Below are 22,815 nucleotides of genomic sequence, written 5' to 3' on the forward strand. Positions count from 1 at the left end.
TAAAATATTCTACTGTAATAATAAACAAAATACAACAAATAATTCTGTAACAAATGACAGTTACACAAAAATGTTAACATTTTTCAAACAGAAATGAAAAGTATTCATTTTAAAATATGTACAGTATGTACAATATATATGTAGAAAATGGATGGATGGTACTTTTTCGTCACTTATTGTTTGTCTTTGGTACACTAATGTGTATATTTTAGGCCATTGGTTCTTTGTTTTATTTTTGCAAAAATATATATATCTATTGTTATATTGCTCTTTTTGTCTTTGGTATGAACATTATTATGTAAACTCGAAGTTATTGTTTTTTTGGTTCTTTGTTGTTGCTATTTTTGTATTACAACATTTTATTATTTGATCATGTTGTACTGCATTGTAATCTTTTGTTTTGTGATTGTGTAATGTTTTTTTACCTGGACCCCAGGAAGAATAGTCTCCACTGGGGTGTAGACTAACGGGGATAAACTAAATATATATGCTGAGTGCTCAAAAGTAAGTAGAACTATGTTAGCCAAAGACAAATACAAGCAAGTCAATTAGAACGGTACACTGTGCAATTTTTCAACCACCACATATGAAAATTAACCCTTATTTTGCAGAAAATTAAGAATGTCTGCATACGCAATATTTCTGACTAATCACAGTGACTCCAGCTGTGGAGAACACCTTAGGAAGGAGGCATGCAAACTGCCGGCCAGACGGCATCTCATCATGCGATGCATGAAAAACATTAATTTTACGTAACGGTTAATAACATATTTTGGTATGATAGGCAGATTAGTTACCTGCGATATTAATAGCAGACGACTTGCTGACTTTGTCGCCGCTGCTGGTGGTGATTCACTTGCGTCTTGAAGGGGATTGAAAACGTGTCATCTGTTCAATGTTATCACGTGCTGTGTCTGCTAATGTTTCTGCTCATATTTTCTCAATTTGATGCAAATTCAATTTGCAAGTATTGCAATTTGCCCTGTTTTCCTTTCTCGTAAATAATTCAAACATTTGTGCTGCTGATCGGCGCCGTGCATGGTGACGTCATGCGTGCCCACAGGCATCGGTTAGGGAATTGCTAACAAAACTGTCATGATTCCCAGGGATCAAAACCCTGGGAGCCGGTCCTCAACAGGAACCGGTTTTCGTTTACAAGCCCTAATTCTAGGTTTTGCGGTTTTGCTTCTTTGATTTAGCAACCGTGCTAATATTGAGGTTGATTATATCCTTGATAAGTGGTAAAGTTGTTTTTTTTTTTTTAAACTGAAGTCTTTCTGCATATTGTTTTTGAACTTGATAACCTATAAGGCTAGTGTCATTTTTTTTACCTCTCTGTTATTTAAGTGGCACAAATTGGTTTACTGTGATGAGGTGGTGACTTGTCCAGGGTGTACACCGCCTTCCACCCGATTGTAGCTGAGATAGGCTCCAGCGCCACCCCCGACCCTGAAGGGAATAAGCGGTAGGAAATGGATGGATGGATGGATGGAAATTGGTTTACAATACGTTGCCTTGTTTCTTGTGCCCTAAAGGCTTCTAAATCTTCTGTTTTGTGCCTTGATGTGATTTTTTTTGTTGTTAGTTTTTTAAGGGTTGTAGTTGTGTGCATTCACATGCACCCCAGTTTGTTTTAGGCGGGTCCATGTTTATTGTTGGCCTACTAGCCATTGTCTCAGAGAGCTCAAGTTTCAGGCTTTTATTTCTACTGAAGAGGAATGTGCTTCACTATTCTAGCCATGTTTGTATGACACTGTTGCTGTTCTGAACTTTAGAGGCAACTTAAACCAGAACCTTTTTGAATAAAAGTGCCTAAAAACTGCCAGTTTGAGGCTTGCCTTGTCATTTTTGTGAGCAAAAACACACATGGTTATAAACAGGTTTCAGAGTTGAACTTTATGAATACCGGTGTTATTGTTCTTGTATAAACACTGAAAGACTCAACTTTTCTGAAGCGTAGGACAAGTGGGAATACTACATTCAAGAATGATGGAAACCAGGATTGAGGTTGCGCGTGCTGCTTAAGATAATATGCTTGATAACGCTTGTCCACTGAAGGGTGCATTTTCTGTGATCAGCAGAGAATCAGTGCGCACCACAGATTTGTTATTTAGGCATAATTATTAACCTGAAATTGGTACAAGACATGACATAGAATTTCTAAAATATATGCTCCTGAACAACAAGTAATACATTTTGTGTTTGTGCTGAGTTGTCACCAAAAAAGACAAAAAAAAACAAGAAGGGTGAAAATAATGTTTTATATTCTGAAGTTAAATCAGCGTTATCTATGCACAAGAGACAATGTCTATTATAGACAAATCCATTTTGTTTCTCCCCATTATTTGTCTTGCGCCTACAGTAGCAAGTGCAATTAAAGCTGCAAGCAGCGTTGGTCGGGCCCGCATATTTGGCAGGTGCTAGTCCTAAGTGTCCCAATACTTTTGTCCAGTTGTAGTCCTAAGGGTCCCAATACTTTTGTCTAGTGTAGGTGTCCCAATACTTTTGTCCAGTGGTAGTCCAAAGTATCCCAAAACTTTTGTCCAGTTTTAGTCCTAAGTGTCCCAATACTTTTGTCAAGTTGTAGTCCTAAGTGTCCCAATACTTTTGTCCAGTGTAAGTGTCCCAATACTTTTGTCCAGTGTAAGTGTCCCAATACTTTTGTCAAGTGGTAGTCCTAAGTGTCCCAATACTTTTGTCTACGTTTAGTCCGAAATGTCCCAATACTTTTGTTCAGTGGTATTCCTAAGTGTCCCAATACTTTTGTCAAGTTGTAGTCCTAAGTGTCCCAATACTATTGTCCAGTGTAAGTGTCTCAATACTTTTGTCCAGTTTTCGTCATAAGTGTCCCAATACTTTTGTCCAGTGGTAGTCATAAGTGTCCCAATACTTTTGTCAAGTTGTAGTCCCAAGTGTCCCAATACTTTTGTCCAGTTTTCGTCCTAAGTGTCCCAATACTTTTGTCCAGTGGTAGTCATTTTGAAGCATGTTAAGGGGGTCAAATTACAGCTCAAAGAGGCAAAAGTGACTGTTTTTAGTACATTTTTGTCTTGAAGGGGGAATTGCCAACTTCCTGTTGATTTTTGCCCGAGAATGTACTATTATGAAATCTAGGTCTAAGTCAGACCTACATAGAGGTTTTTGTTTGATGTCTCTCCGACCTTCCTAGTGGGAGTTACAGGCAGTCTAGTTTTTTTTTCCCTAGGGGGCGCTAGAGCGCAATTTTGATTTTTGGGTTGTTTTTTTTTATCAAAAGGCAATTTTCGCCAGCCCTGAGCGTCAAATATGGTGAGTTTTGGAGCATGTTAAGTGGGTCAAATTACAGCTCAAAGAAGCGGCGGAAGAATAAAGAATAATAATAAAGAATAAAACGTTACAAATTCAATAGGTCCTTATGTCCCATTGCAAAAGGACTCCCGTTGGGATTCCTTTTACAATGGGCCATGCGGGCCCTAATAATGGGTTTATCATCTTCTCTTTTTGACACACAACAATAAGCAGCAGGGGACTCTTGTATCCCTGAAATCTTGCTAAATAATCAATATTAAGAAACATGATTGACAAAAAACCCAATTTGGAATTTAGACATATTTTGAGTGGAAAATATGCCTTAAGGGTGTCCACAAGCGTGCAGTTAAAACCTTCATGTGTGACATTGCGCGAAAAGGTGTAACTTCAGCAATTGCACGCACAATCTCACTCGAGCTCAGTTCCGCTAGCACCAATATATTATCTCTGTGCAAGTAAAAAAGAAAAAAGTAAGTAATGTTGCGATGGAAGTTGCTGCTCACACTGGCTGCAAGTTGGCTAACGCATAATTAGTTGAGAGAGAGTGCATTGGTGCCAAGGCAACAGGAGATCATGTGACGCTGGCCAAGACTTGGGCAGAAGACAGCGCAGTGAGTGACTGTTTACACTGCAGGCCAAAGTGGACCAAATCTGATTTTTTCGAAATAATAATTTACAAGTAAAATGTGATCTTGATCAGACTTCAGTATAAACGCATACAGGCCCAATGTGGCCTCGGCGTTACTTGCATTCAAAAAAGTGACGACAAAGGAAGTTGACCGGATTCAGTAAATGAACAAGGAAGTCACTACTGTTCCTTTTTGTTACGTGTTGGGTTTAAGGTAAAACCCAACACGCCTTAAAAATGTGTGTTTTTAAGTGAAAATAAATTAAAGTAATATAATTTATGAATGGATACATGTACAGTATTATATTTCAGAGGGTTGTAATCTTTTTATGGCTGTTAAATAGAGGAAATACGGACATCAGCGTGGATCTATGCTAACTTTGTTTTTGAATTCACTTATGTAAAGAATTTACACAATGCACGTAACATGTAAGGAAATACGCCACAGTGTACATGTCATTTCCGGTCCTTCATCAATCGCTATTTCTTCTGAAACAAAGTATGTTTCATGTATGTGCAGTATATGGGTAAAAAATGTGTATTAAAGTGTGTATGTATATATAAATATGTATATGTGTACATGTGTATGTATATTTGTACAGGTATATGTGTAAATATATGTGTATTAATGTGCGTGTGTGTGTGTGTGTGTATATGTATGTATATATATATATATAAACATACACACACACACACGTCTGTATATATGTATGAGTGTATATATACACGTGTATATTTACACACACGTGTATATGTATGTATGTTTGTATACATGGATGTATGTGTTATATGTATATGATATATATAATGTTATATAGTGTTGTATCTGTAATATATATACTGTATATATAATTATAGTTGTATATGTAATATATTTTATATATTACATACAGCTTATTTGCACACTTTTAACTAGTTTGCTCACCGAAAGTTGCAATCCGGTTGCATTCTGGTCACATTTCAGTTTCGACTGCGGTCACATTTGAAAAGTTCAGATTTGGACTACCTCCTGATGTAGCCCAATTTTATTACAGTAAGGCCCAATACACCCCCCCCCCATCCTACTTTTTAGCCCTATCCCTACATTTTGCGCATTCCGATGAAGGTAGTGGTGTCCCAATGACTCTTTGCATGTAGGGATAATGGGCAACATGATAAAATTCTTGTGTCTCCTTCTCACAGACAGCAAGCGCACCTTCTTATACACGTCACATACTGTCATGTCATACGTCACATACGTATACGCCCTCGCGGAGCAGAGAGGTAGCAGCATGGGTAATTTTAGCTGTGGTGCGAGTGGTAATACGAGAGAAAGAAGGTGCGAATCTGGTAACAAATGAAGGAAGAATTAATTCCCAAGAAAAACAACAGGGGGTCCATCGTCTGGCGGTGGTTTGGCTTCAAGTGGGAATATGTCAAACAGACAACCGTAATTTGTCAAGTGTGGGGCAAAAGTGTTGCTATAAAAAGTAGCATTACTGCTAATATGTAGCATCAATTGAAAAGTCCCCTGCTAGAGAATGAAGAGTGCTTACTCCGCATGTCAACATCTCCGTTCGGTGCCACACCATCAAAATGCAGAGGCAAACATTTCCAGATGAACACCGTATGAAAGAAATAAGTCAACAACAAAAGGAGATTATGTCCACAGGAACCTACCACATAGCGAAGGACGGACACTATTTGATTTCCTATTATGCAGCTCATTTTTATGTGACAGTTATTGAAATATCTTGTGTGACATCATGCACAAAAGTGCACTAATAGCTTGTTTTAAAATGTCTCTGACAATCTTGCACTTTCTGTTTTGGAAATGACATGAATGTTTGTGCCACTGCTTAATAACTGTTTAATAAATACAGTTTTGGTCAATTGACTTAGTTGAGATTTCCCTCTCTGCATGAAAGTTTAAAATGAGCATATATTAATGCAGTATGAATTAGAATGTTTTAATGTAGACACATACAATCATCATACTGCTGTGATTATATGCATCAAGTGTTAATTCAAGGCTAAGGCAAAATATCGAGATTTATATCGTGTATCGCGATATGGCCTAAAAATATCGAGATATTAAAAAAAGGCCATATCGCCCAGCCCTAATTTTATTCTAACCTAATTCTAGATTATGGCAGACTTGATCTAATATGTAAAATAATTGTAAACTGTTGTTTGAGTTCAATAGGAGAAGCCCATGTGTTTATTGTGCCTTTTAATTTTAATTGCAATCTTTTAAAATTGTTCTTTGGGTGCAATAAGAAACATATGTTTAATCATAATTTTTATCTTAAATGTTCTGTTAAAATGCCCTTTATTTTGAAAAGTATCAAAGTATTGAAATACATAACCATATACATTTTGGTACCAAAATATTGGTGTCTACAACTCTAGTTGAGACGTATGTGCAAACATAACTACGTATCTTACGTGCCCGAACGTAAACTATGCAGTGACGTAGTAAATTGTGTCCCAATTCCTAGGGAAGATTCCAATGCTCTACCCCTTTTTACTTAATTTGGAGGGTGTAGTGGTAGCGAGTGACGGCTAGTGGTAGCGAGTGAGTGCTAGTGGTAGCGAGTGAGTGCTAGTGGTAGTGAGTGAGGGCTAGTGGTAGTGGGTGAGGGCTAGTGGTAGTGAGTGAGGGCTAGTGGTAGTGAGTGAGGGGGTGTATTGGGATTAGGCCTGTTTATCCTAAACATTCTTGCCACTTCATTTTACACACTATCATTTTTAAGCGTTTTTTTGGGGATATTACTACAATAATATCATCTCGTGATGTTTGATACCGTTACATCCCTAGTTAACACTTATAACCATATCATTAATATTTGGTTCATATTCAGGTCACGAGATGTAAATGGTGTATTATTGGCAGGTTTTAGATGGTTATTTAGAGGTCTACGCAGGTAAATTAAAGGAGCCCCCATTGATTGAATTGTTAGCGGACTTTAAAAAAAATTATTTAATTACCATCTCCAATGCATACAAGAGAAAAACACATATGTGTTCCTGTCTTACATAGGGATTGTGAAAGATAGACAGCACATCGCTTTCCAATTTTTGCGTATGTCCAGTATGACTGATCTGCTGATATGGTCAAAGTGCAGAGGCGTCCCCCTTCTGATGTCATCCGACCACGAATCTACGGAAATTGTCGAAATTATTCGGAGGAGCGGAATATTCAAAATGGTCGTCTGAAGTTGTGGCATTTTGTGATGTTTAGACGGTATTTTTACATACTTTGCCAATTGAAAATACAATTAGATATGGTTTAACGAATACAATGAAACAATTCAGCCTATAAAGTCGACTTGTTTTTCCATTATTCTGGTACTTTAAATAAGGCTTTCTCCAGGCAAACCTGTTCACACTGGATTGAAAGTGTACAAGTCTATTGCGAAAATGGCTAGGAGATTTTAAATTTTTAAATCATTATTCATGACTTGAGTTTGTATAAAATAACCATCTAGATCTCAGTTAAGAGCCCTATTGCTTTTTCCCTCCCTCATTTTCACACTACTCTTTATCCTACAAAGTCTGTATTAACTTCTGCCCTTACTCTTAGAATATGTTTTTTGGTAAAGTACCGAAGGACTAAAGTAATATCAGGGAATTAGAAAAAAAACTTTTAATATTGTGTGAGTGAGTTGGCAGTGAAATTTGTCCAGAAGTTATTTTGTTTTTACAAAAAAAACCACCTTTTTCTCTTTTAGTCTTTTTCTCAGTGTTGAATTATTTAGCTGTGTCATGAGCACAGCAGCAGATCCACAATTATGAATGATCTGATCAGTGGTCTGTGTTGAAGACTTGGGTTAATCATGTTCTAATGTTTATGGTGATGACTGAGATACTGTAAAGTGATGGTAATATACTCGATTTATAGTCCGGTTCTATAAAAAACACATTCAGCTCTGTTTAGTATGCCCTGCCATCAGTTTAAAACCATGGTTTGATATAAGAATCTGCCAAGGCTCAATGGTTGGCAGTAAAATGATGGCGTGAGTGTGATCCTAAAGGCGAGTCCTCATAGTATTTGGGTCAGGATTCGGACAAATCCCTTCATACTAGCATGTGGTCTGAAATATAGTGCAAATCACTTTCTTGAAATGGGATAACTGTACACAGACATTTGGGAGCAGCTTGATATTGTCTTGTTTGTGTTATCGGTGTTAGAACCTAAACTTATAGAAGGTCAGTAAAGCTTTGACGCCTTGTTTACGAGCATGTTTTCCAGTGGCGAATACTGCTTTTGAAGGTAATATGGGACACTTGGGGGATAGGCTGTTTGGAAGACATTGGTTTGAAATAAAACAAAGTTTTTTGTAATTCAGACTTTTACAACACTGTAGGAATAATTAAGTATAGGAGTTATGAAGTATTTCTGCTTACTAAACGTCTTATGGTCAAAGCACGAGGAGACAGCAGAATGAATCTTAACAACCAGCCTGATAAAAACAGTATGCAAATAGGCTGGATGAAATGGCAGTGGGCACACTTCCAGGAAAGGGAAGTGATGACGCAGTGGAACAAGCTGAGCAACGACGAAAACAGGATGCAACTTATTGTGGCTTTCTTACTAAATATAAGAAATAATTTATTAACATGAATTTCTGAAAAGCCAAATAAATATATTAGCAATGAAAATGATGTGTATATTGCTGTTATAAAATGCATAGAGTAAACTTAATTGAGATAATGTTCTGCATTCATTTGAGATGTTTTGCCTTCATGATTTTGTATATTTTTTTCAGGAGATGACCACACACTGAAGTTACCCAGGGAACCTGGGTGGCGCTTGACCGGGGATTTTACATACCAAGGTAGGTAGGCATACACTATATCACAAGTATCATCAAGTAGGTACACAAGTGCTGCAACTAAAGACTAATTTTGTCAATCGACTATTTTAATGACTAGTTGACTAACCGGATTATTAACACCTATTCAGTGGGGCTTATTTAACCATGGGCTTTTAAATTCAGCTTGAGATATTTCAGGCATGTGCTAACTAAGAATGAAGGCAGTAAAGCTGACTACTTTGTTCAGAAATATTTATTTTTTAACTGTGCTACTCACTAGGCTGCTAGAAAAAAAATAATTACTAGGAGTGTGGAAATCACGTATTTTGTTAGCAAACATACATCAGAAAAAGAGCAGCGGCTCAGAAGTGTTAAAAAAAACGGGGCTCCCGGTGTCTGCTGGCCGATGAGCTTTAGTGTCTTCAGCGATCATGATCGTCGTCATTGCCATGAGGAAATTGCAGGACTTTTTGGCCCATGGGTCGTTTCTGGCGGCTTTTTTGCACTTTTTTGACGCAGCGAATGGCTTTTGGTGGCTGCATGTGTATGTATTTGTTTTCTGGACACCGTCATGGTGATGGTTACAGCATTTCGGGGTGACTAGTGATGTTTGACAGCACGGTGATATACAGAGGTTAGTGCATGTGCCTCACAATACAAAGGCCCTGGGTTCGATCCCCGGGCTCAGGGTGTTTCTGTATGGAGTTTGCATGTTCTCCCCGTGACTGCGTGGGTTCCCTCCGGGTACTCCGGCTTCCTCCCACCTCCAAAGACATGCACCTGGAGATAGGCTGATTGGCAACGCTAAATTGGCTCTAGTGTGTGAATGTGAGTGTGAATGTTGTCTATCTGTGTTGGCCCTGCGATGAGGTGGCGACTTGTCCAGGGTGTACGACGCCTTCCGCCCAAATGCAGCTGAGATAAACTCGACACCCCCCCGCGGTAGAAAATGGATGGATGGATAGTGATGTTTGTTACGTTGAAGGAGTCCCGCATAATGGACGCCATGTTTGTTTACATTTTAAGCTCTGGTAAGCTCAGGGGAAGTTCAGAAAGTTAGAATTAATTTCTTCACACTAAACCACCTACAGCACAGTATAGGTAAAATCGCTTCATTGGAGCATTTTTGTTTGTTTTTCAATTGGTTATTGGAGCTATTCTTCGGATTTATAGCGTGACGTCATATCTAATATCGGTCTGATAATTATCGTACATCCCCATTTTTTTTCATTATTTTTATAACAGCAAAGTAATCTAGCTTCCTCAAAAACAAAAGTGATGCCTTTAGAAAGTTGCACACATGTATGTAGACAAAGTTTAGCTGGGGGATTTTGGCTAAATTGATAGATGAAGTTATTTTTTGCACAACTCTGTTCCGAGTGGTAGAGGTGGGAATCCTTGGGCACATCCCGATTCGATTATAATTAGGATTCAGGATCCACGATTTTATTAAAAATGGATTATTGATGCATCTTTAATTAATGTATATTCATGCAGTTTAATTTTTTTTTTTTCGTTTCACGAAATAAGGGTTTATCACTTGCAACTTTTAAAAACAGTGCATTTGTAATAATAAACAGTGAAATTAATTCCCAATTTTTCTAAATTAATGGAAATGTGTGTAAAAGTATAAGAGCCCTTTAATAAAGGAGCTGGTCAGATCTCTCTGTGAGGTTGCTCACTGCAGTCAGCCAAATTTTAGAACTGCCTGCATTACTTTATTTACATTAAATAGATCAATTATGGACGTTTACTAATGGATTTTGTAATTGTCCATGTCCGAATTGCGATGGATCTAAAAATCGATTATTTCCCCCACCAGATGTCCTGTACGCCTCCACTTTAAATGCTTCCGCATCACAGACGTACTACCATGAAAAGCAAGGTCCACTTTGCAAATTGAGAAGTTATTTGTGTCTTTGACATGTTTAATACTTTCAATGTTTTTGCTTACAGTGATGTTACAGTGGACGCAGCCATTTTTGTCTTCCTGTTGCTTGCCGGTTACATTAACTTGTGCATGTTTGTTTTCGTGCAGAAAAACACAAGCAATGACGTCACCAACTATTGAGTATTTTACAAATTTTTGTATTGGTTTCTGATTACAAAGTTGACCAATTTTTGCACCCCTCGAGTACTGTACAACTCTCACCCCCTTTTAGAAAATAATCACTGTTTTCTTTCTCAGTCATTTTCCAGTGAATACTAGCTAATGAAGCTGTACACTGACTACTGTGAAAATCTATAATAACAATTTGAAACAGACCAATTCTTTTGTCAACAATCGTGACATCATGGCTTGTGTTTTTTGAGACGGAAGCGAACATGTGCGAGTCTGCCTGAAGAGAATGATGGCTGCAGCCACTAACAACACAGCGTGAAAACATTGAAAATATGGGAACATTTCATCCTAAACCTGTCAAAGACATGAATAATTTGCTCAATTTGCAAAGCAAAGCTTGCTTTTCATGGCAGTACGTGTGTCATGCTTAGCATTGAAAGTGAAGGCATGTTGGACATCTGGAGGATGCGGTCTTGTACTCTACTTGTCTCTGTTGTCAGATAGCTTCTTAGCAAGCTAAATATCTAACAACAGGGAGTCATTTGTGTGGGGAAAAATGGCTTTAATAAAAAATGGAATGTCATAGATGAAGAATTTATAGATTCATGGCTAAATCCTCCTATTATTCAGATGAGAGGTATGATTTATAATCTAGAATAACTTTGACGAGCCGAGACGTGATGCAGCAGCAGGACATCGGCTGGCTCAATGCCACAGCATAAGCTATAGTTAGCTCTCTGTTATCAATGCGCCACTAAAATAGTTTGTCTGCATTAGGGCTTATATAAAACAACATCGCTAATATACGGTTGATATGTAAATAGAGTATTTTTGGCGGGTTTTGTATGGTTATTTACAGGGTTTTGTTGGTGGAATAGAGTGTCCCCCTTGACTCCATTGTTAGTGTACTTTTTATTTATTTATTTTGTGACTTAAAATGCATAAAAAAACTTGTGTTCTTGTCTTGCATAAGGATTGTGAATAATAGACAGCACATCTCTTTCTATTTTTTGCATATTTTCAGTATGACTAATCTGTGAATATGGTCAGTGCGCAGAAGCGTTCCCATCGTGACGTCAGCTGACCCTGAATCAATGGAAATTGCCGAAAACATTCGGAGCGGATATTCAAAATGGCCGTCTGAATTTGTGGCATTTTTTATGTTTAGATGGTATTTTCACACGGAAATACAATTGGATATGGTTTAACAGATGCATTGAAACACATGTATATACATTGTGCAAAGATTATACCCAAGTGCAGCTGGGATAGTCTCCAGCCACTCCCGTGACCTCGTGAGGGACAAGCGGTAGAAGATGGATGGATGTTTGACAGACCATCTTCAAGCCGGTTCTGACCGTTTCTTAAGGATGCACCGTTTTGTGGGCGGTCTTATTTACGTGCCTCCACTTTGACTGCATCTTTTCCCCCCGTCAGCCTTGTTGTAGTTTTTAGTACATTATATCGAGTCTACTGACTGGATGCGTGTGCACGTACAAGCGAGTTTGCCCCACAACAAGAGGATAGAAAATAAGACGACACTCATTGACTACAACGTCGGACGAGAATGGCGGACTCGCGTAACACTCTTAGGGTAAATCTCTACCATATATGTAGATATCCGCAGGCGTCACCAATTGGAAAAACGTCACAAATGGAGAAAATTCCAACCAGCTCGTTTTGAGGAATATGAATTAAGGCAAGATTGTTTAATAAATATTCTGCAATGCCTCCATGGTTTGATTTCAAATTTTCAGTACTTAGCAAATTCCAAATACACAAAACCGGTAACAAATGGTTAAAAAAGTTGGTTTCGCATAATACGTCCCCTTTAGCTGTAAATTTAGCCAGTCTGTCAGTTATATTTTGCCTATTTACCCGTGTACCGCTTGTCACACACATTATCAGAAAATGCACAGTAGATAGCTTTGGTGTTTTGTTTTGCCTGTCCTTGCTTTTAAATAAACACAAGTTTACATTTTTCTGACAGCCTAATGAGCAGCACAGTTAGTGTGAATAAATATTTCTGAATGAAATGCTGTTTCATAATTTGATTAGCTACCAATCTTTAAGATAGTTGATGACCAGTTCAAATTAGTTGTTACTTGCAGCCCTACTCTGAAGTATATCCAAGTTATTTTCTATTGTATTGTCACTCGAGAAGAACCTGACCTATTGCAATAATTCATTGCTGGATTGGTTGCTGTGTACTACCCGGGTGTTTATTTTTACACATTATTTTCATTTTCAATGCTAAAACTTTTCCCCAGGACCGGAATAGAAAATACTACTAGCTATGCAATTCCCTGTTCTCAGAAAGGCTCCCAGTCACAGTCCTGCCAGCTCTGCTGTTTGTCTGTCTCAGGATGTGATGCTGTCTAAGTTTTGATGTCATCTTTCTCCATTGCTGCAGAGGTGAGCCTCAGGACAGAAACCAGGAAGGAAGGAAGGAAGGAAGGAAAGAAAAAAGAGGCCGGCAGTCAAAGCCAGAGCAGGACAGGATAATTTAGTGTCGAGTGGTGAACGATAGACGAGCAAGCAGATTTATAGCATGGATTACGACTGTAGAGACTAAACACTTTTCGACTAGATAACACTGGCAATAGTTGTTGTGTATAGTGATGTTAGTAGTTGCAATGGTGGGGTACATACTCACGTGATTGCAACTCACCTATAAAGGCAGAGCAATATTCATTGTTTCATCTGCCAAGAAGGTATATTGTGTGTCTACAAATACAACTTGGTTAACAGTGGCTACATGTCCTAGCCTGAAACTGTAGAGCTGGAGTTTGCATAAATGCTCTCATCCGTTCTACACTTTTCAACCCTAGAATGAGCTCACTCTTTTGTCCTGAAAGACTGCTTGTTCCTATGCATTTTTACCCATGCAGACACAGCGTCTAGGATAGTGCATACCTGCCAACTACTCCGGTTTTCCCGTAATTAGTACGGTTTTCATCAACCTATTCCGGGTTACGGTTGCAGTGATAAAAAATACGGTTTTTCATTAATTACATTTTTTTTTTTTTTTTAAGTTTTATTCACGAAATCGCGTAACAACAATGACAATCGACACTGCTTCCCGTAACTTCCTATCGAGCCATTCCGAATGCCATGCGCGAGGCTATTTATAGCACCGCTGCCAAGCACGAGGCCATTGTTTCCAAACGAGCGAACGATCATGGAATCAGCCGGAGAAAAATCGCATACGAGTCTTAAACCGAAAAGAAAACTGCAGTCATTCCGTGAAGAATATTCAAAAGCCTATCCGGGAATAATTATCCGTTCCAAAAAGGGTGAAAACTACGCGAATTGCACCTTGTGCAGACAAGATTTTTCGATCGGACACGGAGGAATTAGAGATGTAAAAGACCACGTTGGAACAAAAAAACACAAGTCTAATGCCGTTGCTAGCGATACAAGTGGAAAACTTTCAACGTTTTTCGTCGCCCAAACAGATTCTTTGGATGTGATAAATGCCGAAGTTTTATTTACGGAGGCAATAATTGAGCAAACAAAAAGGTAATGACACCAATGTTATCTATTGGAATTGTTTAGTACTGTTATACTGTTAAAAGTGTTTATACTATTTATGCTTTCAAGTCCAAGTTGAAGAAATCTTGTTAAATGTTGACAGCATAACTACCAAAATACAGAAGTATGTCCTTAATATTTTTGCAGTGCTATTTCTGTTGAAAAGTTAAAATGATTACATTAGAGATGTGATGTGCCACTTTTCAAGTGTCTGATGGCTTAAATTAATTTTCATTAATTTTTCATATTTTGAATTCTTTTGAAAGGCTTACAAAAAAACTACATTTGAATTCTAATTCCATGCTATTGACAGGACTATTAATTTTAATGAAGTTAGTTTACCATGTTTACAGTATGATAATTGTGATAGAAATATGAATTTTAGGCACAGAATATTTTTTACAATTGAACAAGGCAGTAGATTGTACAAGCTTGGACAGAAAGTTAATAATGACACCAATTTTTTTTTAAATGAAATTGTTTAGTACTGTTTTACCATTTGTTTACTGTAAAAAGTGTTATAACTGTTTATACTTTCAATTAACAAATTGAAGTCTTGTGAAAGGTTGACAGGATAACTGGCATTAACTGTCAAAATAATTTCAAACTATTGAAGTTAGCTTACAGAATAAACATGTCAATCAACCCATATGATTTTTGCTGTAATATTTTTGTTTTGAAAAGTCACTGTGACTGATAGAAAAGTGATGGTTTTAGCAACATTTTAACCTGTCTGAATGCTAATAATCATTTTGCGTCGGGGGGCGAAGGAACCCCCCACCAGGACTTTGTCCTGGACCTACCGGGGCCTGCGGCCCTTGGACCCTGGCTACTAGGTTTTTCTGATTTCAAAAGTTGGCAGGTATGACAGTGTGGTAGAACAGCAAATCGCTGCAACTCAAGCCTGGTGTATACTTTCGCATCAAGTAACTTGCATAAGCAACGCCGTCTTGCTCCCTCCCCCTGCGTGCCTTGCAAGCACCTCCCAAAAATCCTAGCTTCACGTCAGTGGCGACACAGACCTCAGTGCTGGGATTGGTCACCTTTCGAAGAGGAGGGTCCCCAAAAACAGGAGAGCAGAATTTGTATTTCAAATGCACATGTATGCAATAAAGCAACAATGATTAAACATTTGCATGAAAACCAATATTGTGTACTTAATACCTCCGTGCGCTCTAAAAAATAATTCCTGAATGTGTCGTTTTCATCCTATTGTGTTGTTGCTGCGTCCAGAAGAAGTCAACATTCTTTTTAACTTTTATTGCCAAACATCAATAACACGTATAGGCATTAACACCAGCATGTGGTTGTAATAGTTATTTAAAGGGTTTGTTTATTTACAATTCCATGATAGCTCTCTCTTGTACCGTGTCCCGAACGGCTGAACAGCGTTGCAAATGATGATAGGGTCCTCTGCCGCCACTTGTTTAGAAGTTGCACAGTCCATCTTCACAAACGTATTTTCCTCTGGTTTATAAGTAAAACGTCCATTAAAAGTAAACGGAATGATTAGCTCCAGTGTAGACAAATATGTCAGTGTTGTGGTTGTCACCACTCTTTTACAAGAAGGTAAATATCTTGTCAAGACAGCTGCGGTTGCTCATTCTGGAGACACTAAAGGTGGGGGAAATAATAAATTTTTAGATGCATTGCAATTCGGACATGGACGATTATAAAATAAATTAGTTAACATCAATAATCGATTTATTTATTGTTAATAAAGTAATGCAGCCATTTCTGAAATTTGACTGACCGCTGCAAGTCACCCCCATTAGAGAGCAGACCAGCTCCTTTATTACAGGGCACTTATGTTCCAGTTTTGCACACATTTCCATGAATTTAATAAATGTGATGGGAATTTATTACAAATGCACTGATTTTAAAAGTTGCAAGTGATAAACGCTTTTTTAGTGAAACAAAAATAAATGTACAACTGCATGAATATACATAAATTAAAGATGCATCAATAATAGATTTTAATCAAATCCTAGCTCCTTAATCATAATCGAATCGTGAGGTGGCCAAAATTCCCACCTCCAGGAGACACTGCCCCTTAGTGTTTTGGAAGAGAATTACGGAAGAACTATAAATCAAACAAGACGCCATCAGAGGGGACGCCAGCTACGTACATGAATATATTCCAGTCTTTAGTCTTCTTCAGTGGGAATAGGAATGAGAAGAGACTTTACAGACTGCCTAAGAGGAACTGAGATGAAGTCTGACTCAGAGCAATACTGTAGAAAGAACATAAGTTCCTAACTAAAGTAGGGTTAGTGTGCTTCAGCACAAGCTACCATCTTGTAGATAGGTAGTTTTTCTGTGACACTCTTGGATAATGTATGCCCACAGGGGCCACTTTCAATATGTTGTGTGTGCGTGCATGCGTGCGTGCATGATTGACCAGCCCTAACTAAAAAAACATACCTGGAAAAAACTGGCTTTGGTGCAATATAAATGCAACTGGATTGAACTGAATGATATATTCAGGCGGGGAGAGAAGGGAGGGGTTGTCTGATGTTGGTATGCAAGGAAAGCGCAGTTTAAACCTTCTGGAGGAAAGAACGGATGTAGCCACGTGCAGAAAGCTGAATAAATAGATAAATATAGAGGATATCTGTTGCTGAAATACTGAAAAACTGCATAGAGCCTTGCTTAGCAGTACATGCTTTTTTATTTTTCTCTTTTTGCTCATGTAGTCGTGCGCAGTTAAAGCAGCAGTCTGCCGAATCGATGCCTTGCTGCTACTCGCATTCATCTCTCTTACACAGTGTGCTGCAGCATGCCTGAGCATGTTCGTGTACTAGAAAAGGTTGGTATAGCTGTGTGTGTGTATATGTGTGTATGTATGTGTGTGTGTATTATATATATATATATATATATATATATATATATATATATACATACACACACACATTTATATACACACACATGTATATATGTGTATATATATATATATATATATATATATATATATATATATATATATATATATATATATTTTACATGTATATATACACACATACATCAATGTGTGTTTGTATATGTGTATATATATATATATATATATATACACACATTCATACAACGTGTGTGTGTGTGTATAGGCTGCTGCTGCCGGCATAGTGGAGTGGTACCATTCTAGCGGCCTAGCTGGCTGAACGCAGGATGACCCATCTCCCCAGGGGCTTCAAATCACCACATCATCATCAGTCGCTCCTCAGAGTGGAGCAGATGAGATTTCATTCCCATCAAGAACCAAGGCTGCTTTACTAACTGGATAGTCTTCCCTCATAAATCAGTAGGAATCCGCTCTTCCCATGGAAGTAATTTATTTTATTAGCTCAGCTGCTTGGGGAGTTTATTAAAAAATATATATATATTTTTTACCTTAACTTGACACCCGGCTTTCAACAACAACCTGAGGTTTGACATCTTTTTCTGACATCATAGGACATTTATCCTTTGATCAAATTGTATAAAATAACACCACACTCCCAGCTCATTCAGTTTGATTTATTGCACTCTTTGTTTTTGAGTGACCATGGGTAATATGTGGCTGTAAATTTTACAGGTGCTGATATGCTCTGACCATGAGTGGCATAGGAGACAACTCATTGGAGCCGCTGTGCTCTGACCGCAAACGTAAACTGTCCACCTGCGACACACCGGGCATTGGGTGAGTGCTGTAATGCTTTCATGTAATCAATAAACACAAGGTCTGCCTCTGCATCAGGTATTAATGTGTTTGTGCTGTTTTGAAACTATCTGAAGTAACAGAACAGTGTACTGTGCATACTGAGGAGTAAGGTTGTCTTGGCAACATGTCTAATCCCCATGGCGCCCTGGCAGGTGTGACAAGCGCCGACGGGAGCAGGAAACCAAGTACATCGAGGAGCTGGCTGAGCTCATCTCTGCTAACCTCTCTAACATTGATAGCTTCAACGTGAAGCCTGACAAATGTGCAATCCTCAAGGAGACTGTGCGGCAGATCAGACAAATCAAAGAGCAAGGTACACGCCTGGTGCATTAAACGGCTGCACATGACACTTCTTGAGCACACTATATACCATTTATTTGTATTTGAGGAATTAGTGAATGTAGTTTGGCAACATCAAGTGCCCTTCTGCAGCGCAGATGATGCTGGTGATGAAGTGGTATATTTGGTTCACGGCCAGGTCTCAGATCGACAGCCAGTTTGGCCATGTCATTGAGGGTAAATGAACACCAGTAATTGAGACCAATTCTCACTTGTCATGGCTCAAGGCTGTCATTGACCCAATGGATCTATTAGTGCCAAAACTTTCTTCCCTTTGGGGACTAATTATATTAAAAAAACAGGCATTGTTGGCCCTAATCTTATCTCTCAGCCATTTTTGTATAGGATTTACCTTGATTGAATGCAAACAGACCATTTTCCTCACATGATTACGATGATATATTTGAGTTTGGAAGAGCAAGAGATCACAGCTGGCTTTTGCTGGCCCCTGCATCATTGAACCACCAGATTTCCGTAGATGAATGGAAGGAAATTAAAGGGCGTTTTTTAAATGTCAACACATCTTCTCCTCTTGTTTACACATCCTTTCTTTTATTGCACTGGGCCTTTCCGATCGGTGACAATCGTCTCTGTAGGTGTAGACTAGCATAACAAGTTATACTACTACTAGACATCCATAAAAAGACCTTCATTCCAAAGATACTCTATTTTATGTCTTACTTAGTACTCTAGAGATAGCCATGCTATATTGAGGGCTGTATAACAAAGTCTCAGACATATGCTGAATTCTAAAATAGAAAGGCATTTCAAACCTGCATATTAGACTTGTGCTGCCACCTGCTGATTTGGAAAATTCATTACATGCTATTGTGGTAAAGTCAGAGTTTGCGGCATTTGAAGAAAAAAAAACCTAAACTAAACATTATTTTTGTATATGTAGTTCAAATGTAACTCTATTTCTTTCAAATAAATGTCTGGCAGAGGTGAGGTTTGTTTACAATTCTGTACAATATGATCTCAGGTAAAAACTCTTGCAATGCTGATGATGTTCAGAAGGCAGATGTGTCCTCTACTGGACAGGGGGTTATTGACAAGGACCACCTGGGGCCACTGCTTCTACAGGTTCGGATGTAGTTTCTTACCTGGGCCAAAAAGCCAACAAAGTCTGTCATGCGGTGCTCATTGCTGTCATGGCTTGCAGTTGTCAAATATGTCCAACTTTTTTCCTCCCTCTTTTTTAGGCTCTGGATGGGTTTTTGTTTGTTGTCAACCGAGAGGGCAGCATTGTGTTTGTGTCAGATAATGTGACACAATACCTGCAGTACAAACAAGAGGAGCTGATCAACACCAGTGTGTACAACATCATCCACGATGACGACAGGGAGGAGTTTCACAAAAATTTACCTAAATCAACTGGTGAGACACATGATACACAAACATGATTATGGATAAATAAAGACTTTGACATCTTACAATTGCGGAACGCAGGCACCAAATGTCGGTGTAGTGTCTTAGCAATGACTTTCTTTTGTATTGCTTGTAGTACCAAACGGGGCATCATGGGCTGGAGAGGCACCCAGACAAAAGAGCCACACATTTAACTGCCGCATGTTGGTAAACTTGGGCCATGGTTTGTCAGAAGAGAGGTCCGGTGGTCAGCGCTATGAGACAATGCAGTGTTTCGCTCTCACTCAGCCCAGGGCCATGATGGAGGAGGGGGAAGGTATTCATCTCAACTGTTTTCCTGCACAGTATATAAATGATATATATATATGTATGTATGTATGTACTGTATGTATGTATGTACCGGTATGTATGTATGTATATATATGTGTGTGTGTGTCAAGAGCTGCACACATACTCTCCACTGTTCTTTTTAAAGAAAGAAAAGATGACCTGCAGAGTGAATTACTCTCATGATGCTGTTGAGTGTCATGATATTAAAATATATATATATATATATATATATATATGTATATATATATATATATATATATATATATATACACTGTGTGTGTGTGTGTGTGATTTTAAGAATTGAATATGCAGTTTAACATTTCTATTATATCCCATTTCAGACCTACAGTCATGTATGATCTGTGTGGCTCGCCGCATCACAGCGGTAGAGAGGACGGAGCGCTTTAGCACTCGCCATGAACTGTCTGGTAAGCTTTTATCTGAGTCATGCTGTGTATAAATAAAATGTTGTAATGAAATTGATTATATGTGACATTTGAAGCTATTTCATTGCGTCTGCTGTACAGATTTTTTGTGCAAAGAGCACACCAGTTGCAGTTTTGTTTGGATCACATTTATTGATAGTGTGTTTTGTAAAGGTTCATAGAACTAAAGAACAAAGGCCTTTTTTATTTGATTTTAATATGAACAGTAGGTGTCAATAGTGAACAAATGGTGACCAATTGGTGTGGTTACTGCCAGGAAAAATGTATCTGGTCACTGAGGACTAAATGGATAAACATAATGTACCAATAAAATATCTCATATCACTTATTGGTGGGAGGTAGAGACAAAAGAGTGTACTTTGTTAAGCTGGAAGACTTTTATATTTTTGACTTGACTACTAAAAGTTAACCATACATTTAGTTTTGTGGTAGTAGTTTGTTGTAGCATACAATTGTGCCGTATTGTAGGGAGAGAGGAAGTGTTAGAAACTGCTCTTGGTATGAGGAAATGCAGTTGCGCGGTAATGCAAGCACATGAATAAACATACAGTGCTTTAAAAACTTGTATTTCTATACCATTCATTACATGGTGCAGGTAGCCATAAACTCATGGCTGGTTAAAAAGACATCAAATTATTTGGTGAACTGTTACGGTACAAATGTTTTTCATACACTGTCATTTAGACAGCAACAATTGGAAGATGACCAGTGTGATACAATGTGGTCATCTCTGACCACACATTTGTTATTCTGTATATTTTCACAGTAAAATCACTTGTAGAATCCCGCTCTTATTCCTGTTTCATATACTTATTGCATTTCAGTAACCACTTTTACTTCACCCTAAAGTTCCATCCCTTTACTGTAGGTAAACTAATTGAAATTGAGCAGCAGAGCACTCTTCACACCACAATGCGTCCTGGTTGGGAGGACTTGGTGAGGCGCTGCATGCAGATGTTTCTCAATCGAAGCGAAGGACAACCATGGTCTTACAAACGCCACTATCAAGATGGTTTGTATTTCTGAGTATGGCATTCTAACTGCAATACTTGTGGAAATGGCACTGTCTGATGGTACCTTATATTATATGTTGCCTGAATGTTACAAACCAACACATGCCAAGCATTACCATCAGACCAATCTGTTTGAACGGGGTCTGGAGTCACTTCTGTTTACTTCTGTCTTGTAAGGATGGGTACCGAAACTTGATTTTATAATGGGACCAGTTTTAACCAGATGGATAAAAATAAAATTAGCTATTGGTGTCCTAATTTCAGTGCTTAATTACCGGTAATGCAGACTCGGCAACCTGCAACAGGCGCCTGAAAGTGATAAATTGCAATTAACGTATGTAGCATCTTGATGAAAGCAGTTATTCTTTTTAGACTTTAACACACCAACAGCAGTCCTCAAAAAAACGCACACACATATCACCGTAACACTCTTCACACCGGCAACACATATTTCCTCATTATACATGAACCTCAACATTACAACACAAGCAATTTTTTTGCACAGTCTTTGTTCTGTATTGATGCTGTTACGCTGTGAAAATTAAACGGAAAAAAAAATGTAGATTGTATTTATTATTGTTGAATTTATTACTTAATTTTATTGATATTTAAGTTAAAATATATACAATTATTATCTTCAACTCACATGTTACAAAATTCTGTGACATATTGTCACACGATTACATTTTCTAATCAAAACTGTCATGCTTGCATTTTTTTTATTAATCACACTAAATTAGTTGCGTGCATTTTTTAGATTAGCTTTAAAAAATATCTTAATATTTTGACAATAATGCAATTTCATTATCAGAATGTCATATTGGAAACATTTTTTAAATATTCTACTTCAATGCACGTAACCTGCTTGTTCAAAACTCGATAACAGTTTTAGCCGAAGCTCCATCTGGGTGTATTTTATTTGAATTATTCCCACTTATCTTTGCAATGACGTATGCATTTACATGATCACTGACTGTAAACCATTTGCGGTTAAGGTAAAAGAGCATGAGCGGTCAAAATACTATGTGCGATTGATCTGTGTTTATTCATGATTAATGCGATGATATTTTGTGATTAATCGCAAAAGTTAACACGTTAAGTTTGACAGCCCTAGTAAAAATACAAAGGGTTTTAAACAGATTTTCAGTTTTATAGTAGCAGTTTGGGCACCATTTAAACACTAGTATGAATTTAGCACTTGTATTGATTATAATGGAAAGGATACCCATCCCCACTGTCTAGACAGGATGAACTATGAGGGCACCAACCTAAATGTATGCTTATTACAAATGACCTCACTGGATCACAGTT

At 38.0% G+C, this 22,815-nt stretch overlaps 1 protein-coding gene across 3 annotated transcripts in view; it reads left to right on the forward strand.

The window, feature by feature from the left end:
• LOC133570965 (nuclear receptor coactivator 3-like) overlaps window positions 1-22,815 on the forward strand; it is a 69,644-nt gene that overhangs the window by 25,631 nt on the left and 21,198 nt on the right. For all 3 annotated transcript variants that reach the window (XM_061923852.2, XM_061923849.2, XM_061923851.2), the window contains exons 2-9: window positions 8,668-8,736; window positions 17,883-17,987; window positions 18,161-18,321; window positions 19,330-19,430; window positions 19,550-19,724; window positions 19,852-20,031; window positions 20,387-20,473; window positions 21,360-21,503. In XM_061923852.2, the coding sequence (XP_061779836.2) occupies window positions 17,902-17,987; window positions 18,161-18,321; window positions 19,330-19,430; window positions 19,550-19,724; window positions 19,852-20,031; window positions 20,387-20,473; window positions 21,360-21,503 (934 nt within the window). In that variant the 5' untranslated portion in view covers window positions 8,668-8,736; window positions 17,883-17,901. The remainder of the gene's footprint in view (window positions 1-8,667; window positions 8,737-17,882; window positions 17,988-18,160; window positions 18,322-19,329; window positions 19,431-19,549; window positions 19,725-19,851; window positions 20,032-20,386; window positions 20,474-21,359; window positions 21,504-22,815) is intronic.

This window comes from Nerophis lumbriciformis, linkage group LG28, assembly GCF_033978685.3.
Source record: "Nerophis lumbriciformis linkage group LG28, RoL_Nlum_v2.1, whole genome shotgun sequence".
Classification (NCBI taxonomy): domain Eukaryota; kingdom Metazoa; phylum Chordata; class Actinopteri; order Syngnathiformes; family Syngnathidae; genus Nerophis; species Nerophis lumbriciformis.